The 9603-nt window shown below is 44.5% G+C and overlaps 1 protein-coding gene across 1 annotated transcript; it reads left to right on the top strand.

The window, feature by feature from the left end:
* Positions 1 to 4307: 4307 nt before the first annotated feature.
* CMTR2 (cap methyltransferase 2) lies at positions 4308 to 8590 on the top strand. The gene has a single exon (XM_040982406.1). The coding sequence runs from the start codon at positions 4372 to 4374 to the stop codon at positions 6664 to 6666; it is 2295 nt and encodes a 764-aa protein (XP_040838340.1). The 5' UTR covers positions 4308 to 4371; the 3' UTR covers positions 6667 to 8590.
* Positions 8591 to 9603: the final 1013 nt, after the last annotated feature.

Genomic DNA, 9603 nt, shown 5'->3' with positions numbered 1-9603 from the left:
GTCGTGCTTTTGGAGACCATCTTTTGGAAATCTTCATCCATTTTTCTGCTGGAATATCTGTAGGAGTTACAGGTTCTGGATGTGTTACATCTTTTATGTCATTACAGGTGTCACTCTCAATGGTGTCTGGATGAACAGTCTTGATTTTAATATGTTGAAATTATTACTTTTCTGATCAGTGGTTTTCGTGTTCACCTCAGGGTCATAAAGCCTATATATATTTTCTTACTGAATTTTAAGATGTAGATTAGCAATCCAATGGAAGTGTATTTTTATTGATGGCGGGAGGAAGGAGTCCGAATGAAGCTTTTAATCCATGTGGCTGTCCACATAACACAGCACCATTTTATTTAAGAGGATAAGATTTTTTCCTTTAGTGCATGTTCTGGAAGACTAGGTAAAAAAGCACTTTATATTTATACCTGTATGTCTCCTTACATAACCCTGGAAACGCTGCACCCCGTTCTGCCTTCTCCGTGTTCTTGGTCAATACTGTTGACACACACAGCCTGTGGACGGCCTTGTATAACGTATGTCTGTGTTATACGGCTAGACCAGCAGCAATGCAATCAGTTTCCTTAAAGGCTGCTTCCTTTTTTGTTTGTTTGTTATGATTGAGGCGCACAGTTGGCTCAAAATGAATGTCAGCTTCTCTTCTAAGGAGAAATTGCTGGGAGGGAGAGCTACTGGGCTACCATGCACATCTGGTTTGCAGCTTGCCCTATGTGAGGTGTGTAGCCATGGCACTACTCACCCCCCCGCCCCCGCACTTTCTTTCAATTTTCTTGGGCATCCGTATTAGCTAGCTATTTCACTTTATTTTTGGGTGAGGAACCACGCCTCCACTTATTATAGGTTGGGACAAGGACACACCCCCGCCTGCGCGCGCACCTTCTGTTGCCATGGCAGCCGGGCGGGGGACTGACCCTTCCCACTTCCTGTATCCGGCGGGAGGCCCCGGCGCTGCGTCACGTGGACGCCGTGACGCCAGCCCCGCCGCGCGGAGGCGCGTGCGCGGTGGGACTGGAAGGGCTCGGGCAGCCGCGGCGGGGCTCTCGGCGGAAGCGTGACCCACAGGTGGGTCCGGGTCCCTGGAGGAGCGGCCTTCCCGGCCTCCGGGCTCGGCCATCTCCCTGTGCTTGGGCTGGGTGTGCCGAGGACGTAGAGTGACGAGCACCGTGGGGAGCATTCCTGGGGAGGCGGGAAGGGGAGCGCCTACGGAGACGGTGGGCGTGCCGGTGGCCGTGAGCCAAGGTTCCCCAGGCCGGCGTGAGAGCCCGGGCCTCCCTCCACTCCCCCGAGGGCGAGAAGGGAGCTGGGCCTGAGCTTGCTCCACACCCGGCGAGAACCTGGCTGTTCGGCTGGGACTCGCCTGCAGCCCTGGAGATGAAACACACCTGCTGTCATTTTCCCGCTTGCTGGAAGCAGAAGTTATCCAAAGACACTTCTAACTCTCCTTTCTGAGGGTTAACCGGAGGAGTGACACCTATGTGGGCTTCCTGTTCGGCTCAGGAATTCTACACGTGTCCTCTTTGTGCCTTGAGGCAGGGAACTGTGTAACTTTTTACACTGGAGTGTGCAATATCACAGTGACCCACCCCCACCCGCACCCCTGAATTCTGATGCCGCAGAGCTCTCGGCAGGGTGCATAACCAACAGAACATCGCATCACTGCAACATGCCCCCCCCCCCAATATCCTGTAAACCACACGCTTCAGTGAACACGGAAAAACCAGGTTAGAGAGGAAATGAATGTGGGGAGGAAGGGAATAACTCTAGCGAGGAAATGCAAGATGCTGTAGAAGTCACGGGGAAGTGACATTTGAGTAGAGGCAGGCGGGTGAGGGAGTTAGGCAGGTGCCTGCCCCAGGCAGAGGGAGTGGCCTACTGGGAGGTCTTCGCACTGCGCCAGGTGGGGATGGTGTGTGGCCGGAACACAAGGAGGGGTGTGAAGAACATTGGTGAGATCTGTAATCAAAGCAGGGAGTGCTGGGATGGCCTCAGCTGCCTTCAGCGGACAGTGATGGTGTATTAGCTAAAGGAAGATGTCAGTGTACCCATAACCAGGAGTTGACACGGGAAACCCAGCGTCTTCCAAACCACCGTGGAGATGTGTGGGTCGTGTGCAGTGTGAGCAGTGTGAACTCAGACAAGTTCGCGTTACTTTCCCTCATTTAGGGTTTCAGTGAATGCAGAAGTGCCTTTTTGCCGTCAGAATTGTCTAAGAGCATAGCTACTAAACTGAAAATGAAACGAAAACCCCAAAGGCAAGAAAGGAAAAGATGCTGATGGGTAATTGTCACTGTGAGCAGGAGCTTTTTACTTGTAATTTGTCCATAAATTGGTAAGCAAAGTAATAATGAGTACTAAGTAGTAATACTTTGTAGTATTACTAAATAATAATAAGTACTAATACTTACACCTGTTACTTCAAAGAGTGTACACATTGGTCACGTGAACGCCCTTGTACATAAACACAAAATGATGAAAATGTGGTAAAGTCACGTAGAAGCAAAGGCTGCTGGAATGAAGTCATTTGGATGTTGTACTGTGGCAGTAGTGCATTTTTAAAAGTGTTTTAAAAGTTAGAGGCTGAGCAAGACTAACAAATCTGCAGATTCACTTCTCAGATCCCCACAAAGGCCAGGGTAATGCCAAGAGCCAGGAACACAGCCCAAGTTTCCCACATGGTGGCAGGGACTGCGTTATCTGAGCCAGCACCTGTTACCTCTTGGGGTCCCCATTAGCGGGAAGCTGGACCTGGGAGCACAGCCAGGTGCTGGGATCTGGCACACAGGCACCTTCAGTACAAGGACAGCTGTGCTCACAGCTCATGTTCATCTCCCACACATCTGCCAGTGTTTGCACATTTAGCAAACTGAGGTTTTTTTTAAAAAGTGATTGGTATGCCCTGTAAGTACAGAATTCATGAACTGAATCCTTCCTCTCTAGGAGAGAATGTGGAATATTTGTTTGTCTTTAATAAAAATACTGTTTCATTTTACAGTTAGACTACCAGAGCATTTTACGGAGTTTTAGGAGCAAGAAGAATAGTGAGAGTGCAGTGACATGCCAGGTGGACGAGTGGTGCGTCAAGCAGGAGGGGAAGAATTCAGTTCTAGCAGTTTACAAAACGATGAGTGTAGTTGGGGCTATTTGGGTGATTGGTGTGACAGCACAGACAAAAATAGGAAACGGACTAGGTCTTCCGGAGCGTGGACGAGTCCGTAACCTGACCTTTGCCTTAACCTTGGGTTCTTGGAAAGTCCCGGAAGGGAAGTGACAGTGCTTATCACAGGATGGTACCTCATTGCAGGATGAGATCTTGCTTTCCTTTTGAATATCAGGAAGTAGGCTAATGGTCCCACATTGTTTTCTGTGAATGGAAGACCTTTTCCCATGATTCCGTTGTTCACTACTAGGTGAGATGCAACTCTTACTGATTGGATAGTTTAAAATGTATGATGCTTAAACTGGGTATCTGTATTCCATGCTCCTACAGTTGATTGGATCATTTGTATTGTGCACTGAGGTGATCTTGGTTGATTGATTTGCTTCCTGTGCCAGTGCTCTCTTAGTTGATTGCTTAAGAATCCTTGAACATGGCTCGTCAGGACTGCTCCCCTCTTCCACATGTCATGGAATGGAACAATTCACTGGTTGGTGCCAGCAGGTGAATAAAGACTCCTGAGCTTCTAAGAGCCTGCCTTCAATTCATTTCTGCGTTAGATTTGATCAGCCTGCCACAGTTAGTACTACCAAAAGTGTGCTGTGTTTGCAGAGTGAAATCTGCATAGAGGAAGTGTTCTCCAAGGTTAGTGGTCCTGGTAGTAAGTAGAGTGGTTGTTGGCACAAAGGCCTAGTAGCAGGACCAGTGCTGGGTTCATGTGCAGAATCTCTTCCCAGAAGCAGGCAAGGTATGAAAAAAAAGTTAAAAGCCATTTTGTAGAGCTGTTCAGAGATGGATCTCTGGATGTGTGTTTGAGACCAAGCAGTTGGTGTGCCAGCCATGGGCAGAGAACCATGGGAAGGATTTTGATGGGTTATTGGTACGATAGTAGTAGCTGCCATTCACTGACATTCCGTAGTGTATGCTGTGTGTGTGCCACTGTGTTTTATCCTCTGAACAAAGATTTGATACAAAATAATTTGCCCAAGGCCATTTACCAAGCTGCAAGTAGCAGAGCTGGGATTTGAACCCAGGTCTGTGGACTAGCAAAGCCTTTGCTCTGGCTTCATTGCGCATCCGGTCATTCTGTAAGAGCTTGTGCTGCTGTCAGCCCTCTGCATTTTAAGGGGTGTGACTTATTCATCTGTTTGGTTCGTTTAATTATGTGTTTTTCTCTCTCTAGATTTTAATTTGGCTTGAAAATGAGTAAGTGCAGAAAGCCACCAGTTCAGCAGATGGCAGGGTCAGAGGCTTTTAGTCCAGAGGTACTTGCTGACATTTCTGAACTGTTCACCAAGAACTTCCCTTACAGAAAGCCACTCAATGGTGAGTGGCAGCTGCCAAGTCCACAAGAGATTTTCAGCTGTGACCACTCAGAACTGACTGTGTTTCTTGAGCTGAAACGCTCCCTAAATGAAGTGAAAAACCTATTGAGTGACAAGAAGCTGGATGAGTGGCACGAGCACACAGCCTTCACAAACAAAGCAGGGAAGATCATTTCCCACGTGAGGAAAGCTGTGAATGCCGAGCTGTGCACCCAAGCATGGTGTAAGTTTCATGAGATTTTGTGCAACTTTCCACTCATTCCGCAGGAAGCTTTTCAGAATCAAAAACTGAATTCTGTGCACCTCTGTGAAGCTCCTGGGGCTTTCATCGCTAGCCTCAATCACTATTTAAAGTCCTACCAGTTCCCCTGTGAATGGAGTTGGGTAGCCAATACCCTAAATCCATACCATGAGGCAAATGACAATCTGATGATGATTATGGATGACCGACTTATTGCGAATACATTGCGTTGGTGGTACTTTGGTCCTGATAACACTGGTGACATCATGACCCCGAAGTACCTGACCGGACTGCAGCATTTTGTAAGCAGCATGGCTACCGTGCACCTGGTCACTGCCGATGGGAGTTTTGACTGCCAAGGGAACCCAGGTGAGCAGGAGGCCCTGGTCTCCTCTTTGCATTACTGTGAAGCTGTCACCGCTCTGACCACTCTTGGAAATGGTGGCTCTTTTGTCCTGAAGATGTTTACTTTGTTTGAACATTGCTCTATCAACCTGATGTACCTTCTGAACTGTTCCTTTGACCAAGTCCACGTTTTCAAACCTGCAACTAGCAAGGCAGGGAACTCAGAAGTCTATGTGGTGTGTCTCCGCTACAAGGGAAGAGAGGCCATCTCTCCTGTGTTATCAAAGATGACGCTGAATTTTGGGACTGAAATGACCAGGAAAGCTCTCTTTCCCCATCATGCAATTCCCGAGTCTTTCCTTAAAAGACATGAAGAATGTTGTGCTTTCTTTCATAGATATCAGCTGGAGACTATTTCCCAAAACATCCGTCTGTTTGAGTGCATGGAAAAAGAGGAGCAAGAGAAACTGAATAATCTAAGGGATTGTGCGGTGCAATATTTCATGCAACAATGTCAACTGAAACCTCTTTCCAAAAATAATCGGTTAGTAAAAAAATCTAATATCGGTTGTAGTACAAATACAAAATGGTTTGGGCAGAGGAACAGAAATTTCAAAACTTACAATGAAAGGAAGATGCTGGAAACCCTTTCGTGGAAGGAGAAAGTGGCCAAAGGGTACTTGAATAGCTGGGCAGAAGAGCACGCCGTCTACCAGCCCGGGCAGAGCTCTCTGTTGGAAGGGACAGCTTCCAACCTTGAATGTCACTCCTGGACTGTTTTAGAAGGCAAGAAACTGCCAAAGGTCAAATGTTCCCCTTTCTGCGATGGCGAAGTCTTGAAGACTCTCAATGAAGCAATTGAGAAGTCATTAGGAGGCACTTGGGCTCTTGGTCCCAGGCCCAAACAGCAGTATTGCTGTTCTTGCCACCTTTTTTCTGCCGACCTGGTGCTTTCTGAGGTGTTCAGCCTCATCAGGTGCCTTCAGGATGAGCAGGTTGCAGAAGCCAGCAACCCAACCAAGTGCCTCCTCGTGGGCTTGCCCGCTCTCCGGGATATCAAAATGCATGCGCCCATGGAAATTTGCCTCTTGGAGTCAGCTGAACTCGTGACTTTCAGCTGTTCCTTGCTTCATGATGGAGACCCCACTTACCAGCGGTTATTTTTGGACTGTCTTCTGCATTGCCTGCAGCAGCTTCAGCCAGGAGATGTTATGGTTTTGCCAATACTTTCCTGTTTAACGAGATTTATGGCTGGTTTGATTTTTGTTCTTCACGGCTGCTTCAGGTTCATCACGTTTTGTTGCCCCACCTCCTCTGAGCCCCTGAGGACCTGCACAGTTCTGCTGTGTGTTGGTTATCAGGACCTTCCCAGCCCTGTTTTCCAGCACCTGCAGCATGTGAATGAACTTTTGAGTACTTCGCTCAACTCTGATTCTCCCCAGCAGGTTTTACAATTTGTGCCAATGGAGGTGCTCCTTAAGAGACCCTTACTTAATTTCTTATGGGATTTGAATGCTGCCATTGCCAAAAGACATTTACATTTAATTATTCAGGGAGAGAGAGAACTCAGCAGCCTTCCAGTATGAAATGGGGCGTGGCCTTTCTGAGATTCAATTTTGTAACTTGCAGTTTTTCATGTTGATTGCATCCATTGGCTCTCTTGATTCGGTATCTTTCATTGGAGGACAAGGGCAGCTTCTGCATCCTCCAGCTTCTTGTTCATTCTGGAAAACTGTCAGCTAATTTAGATCTCCAGGAAGTTTCTGTCCATCTGCTGGCCTGGAGTTCTCCCAGGAAGTGGTGGTGTTCAGCCTTTCAGATGAGCCGCGGGTATCATGCCTGCCATGGTCACACCTGTGCTTGCCTATGCAGGTCAGGTGATCAGATCTGCAGACTGGCACCCATGTGCCTTCGTTCCAGGTGGCTGGTGTTTTTCCAACTAACTGCTTCTCAGTGACTCGCGCAGTTAAGGAGTTGACAGAGGCCGATGATGGGAGGAGGCCAGTCGCTCCTCAGCAATGCTGGTTTTCTGCAGCCCTGGCTGCAGTGGTTGGGGCTTCCAGGGACCTCGTCTCCATGTGTGCCATTCGTACTCCTTAGACCCCGTCCTGATTTTATGTCAAGTGAGATGCAACTGGCATGCTGATTCCATGAATATTTAACCAGCCACAACCATCCAGCTAAAAAAAGAATGGAGCAGCTACAAACCAAAGATCACGTTTAAAGCAATGAAAAATTATCTAATCTTCTGCAATCATGAAAAGCCTAATTTAGCTATGAAATTTTTGACTTGTGTGAAATAATCTGTGAATGAAATGACTTTTAACATTTTAATGTATTTATAGTCTCATTGGGAATGTTTGATGTGATGTGCAAGGGATGGACTGGAGAATAGTAACGCTTTGAGGATGGTGATTCAGCATTTGAAGAGTTTTTAATGATTTTTAGTATGAATGTAACACTTTGCCCTTACGATAGCCATAAAATGGTTATTTTATCCATCACATTTGATTTGTTTCAAATTGTATATTTGTGTTGTGAGCCTTTCTGGCAAACTGTTAAATATTTCTTCATTGTAAGCTTCACAAAGTGGAGAATGTTTATATTCCCACATGTGCATTTTTAGGCATTTTGTTATATGAAAAATAGATGTATTCTCTGATGTATTTGGTTGATAAATATTCATCTGAAAATTTTTCATGTCTTTGCTATTTTGAGTTCCATTATAGATTCATGAATAAAGTCATTAGCAGAGCAATTTTTGTGTTCATCCTTTTTAAAGAGAATCATAGGGAAAGTTAAAATTATAACTTGGAAACAGACTTTTTTTAAAAGGGAGATTTGAATGGGAGTTAATGTTCCTTCATTTCCTCTGATTTGTATTCATTAAAATTTAGTCCTTAATATTGTAATATTTATGGAACATCTACTTTGGGAAAGAAATAGAGTCCATCAGAGTGGGGTTGGGGAGGGAAGGATGTGCACGTTAGAGGTGGATTTCTGGAGATTTTCTACTGCAGACTTTATAGAAGGAGTTCCAGTTTATGATGGTGGGAACCTGATAGAAAATAGACTAGTAGCAGAAAAAACCTCTTGGCACTTAATAGTTTTTATGCCATGTTAGGTTAGGGCTCATAGAGTGGTGTTCCTTACACTTACTTTAGCTGTTTGAAGTTGACAGCCTGGGTTTAGATGAAAATGTGAGCCCCTCAAAGAAGTATTGACTGTTTAGTGTTTTACACGTTGATCTTTATCAGAATGTATAGCCCTTGGGGTATACTAGAATATGTTTTTAAACAAAGTTTTGAAATCTGTTCGATCAGTTTATTGAATTCCGATTGCTTTAGAGATGAGATTGATTTGAAGGTTCAAATTGAATTGAATGAAAATGGCAGGTACCAGTATTGTACAGGAATTTCTCTTTGATTGAAAAGGGAGGAAAATTGGTACCTCAAAAATTAGTGAACAGAGGAGAACAGGAAAACATGAGAAAAGTTTTGGCACGTTTTTATCAAATTGGTTACTACTTGGAATTTTGTAAGTATAGCATTTTAAAGATTTCTAAGCAAAATGTAAAAGACTTAATAAAAAAAAGATGTCCTCATTTGAAAGGTGAAAGTTTTCAGAGATAGATTGTGAGTGTGAGCAAGAGAATTCTCATCTGCTGGTTCAGTCCCCACACTGCAATTCCTGGGGCTGGGCCAGCGGAAGCCAGAAGCTGGGAGCTCTGTCTTGCAAACTATTTCATTTTTATGTTCTGAAGACAATAATACACAGATACATTCAGGCCTAATATTTGGTGAAACTTAATTTGAACAAAATGTGGATGTAATGTAAATATTGCCTTCTAGTAAAGTGATGACAGGTTATTTTGCATCAGTGGTACAGATAGGTGTGGCCTGGCTGAAGACTGTTTCACTATATAGTTAATTTTGAAGAGAGGTAATTATTTGATAATGGGCCTTCGCTACCTATTTACATTTTTAAGAAACTAGGTAAAGCATTTTTTAGGTGGACCTTAGGAGCAGTGCTAGATATAAAAAATTTAGATGTTGAAATGAAAAACACATTTCATATTTCAAATTTAGTATTAAAAATTAATTTCTCTTTGGTAAACTTTTTTTTTTTCAGATTGGCTTAATGGACCAAATAGCAAGTAAACTGAAGCTTGGTCCTACATGTAATAACTGATAGTCCACAGATATGTTTCAGGATATGTAGTTGAAACAATCTGAAAAAGAGAGTAATGAAATGTTTATTTGGAGCTAATCCATACACATTGCAAATTTAAAATAAAGTGCTTTTATTTCACTCTCTGGTGACTGAATCACTTTAAGAGTTGCCTTTTCTTATAGACCGTCATACAAAATGAAAAGAGCAAATACCAGCTTATACTGGAATGATCTGGGAAGAGGTGAGGGTTGATAAGAGATTGATAAGGTTCTTACCATTCAGCCTCAGCATTTGATTTCACTTAGTGGAAACTCAAACTTCTAGTAATCTGGGTTCCCATGTAGATTGTA

The sequence above is a fragment of the Ochotona curzoniae genome, unplaced genomic scaffold (genome assembly GCF_017591425.1).
Source record: "Ochotona curzoniae isolate NIBS_2020 unplaced genomic scaffold, NIBS_Ocur_1.0 contig_3622, whole genome shotgun sequence".
Taxonomy (NCBI): Eukaryota; Metazoa; Chordata; class Mammalia; order Lagomorpha; family Ochotonidae; genus Ochotona; species Ochotona curzoniae.
Note: the sequence above shows the minus strand (reverse complement) of the source record. Positions and strands in the feature narration are given on the sequence as shown.

What these genes read in the sequence shown, in the direction of transcription:
- CMTR2 (XM_040982406.1), top strand. Translation starts at nt 4,372, where the DNA reads ATGAGTAAGTGCAGAAAGCCACCAGTTCAGCAGATGGCAGGGTCAGAG.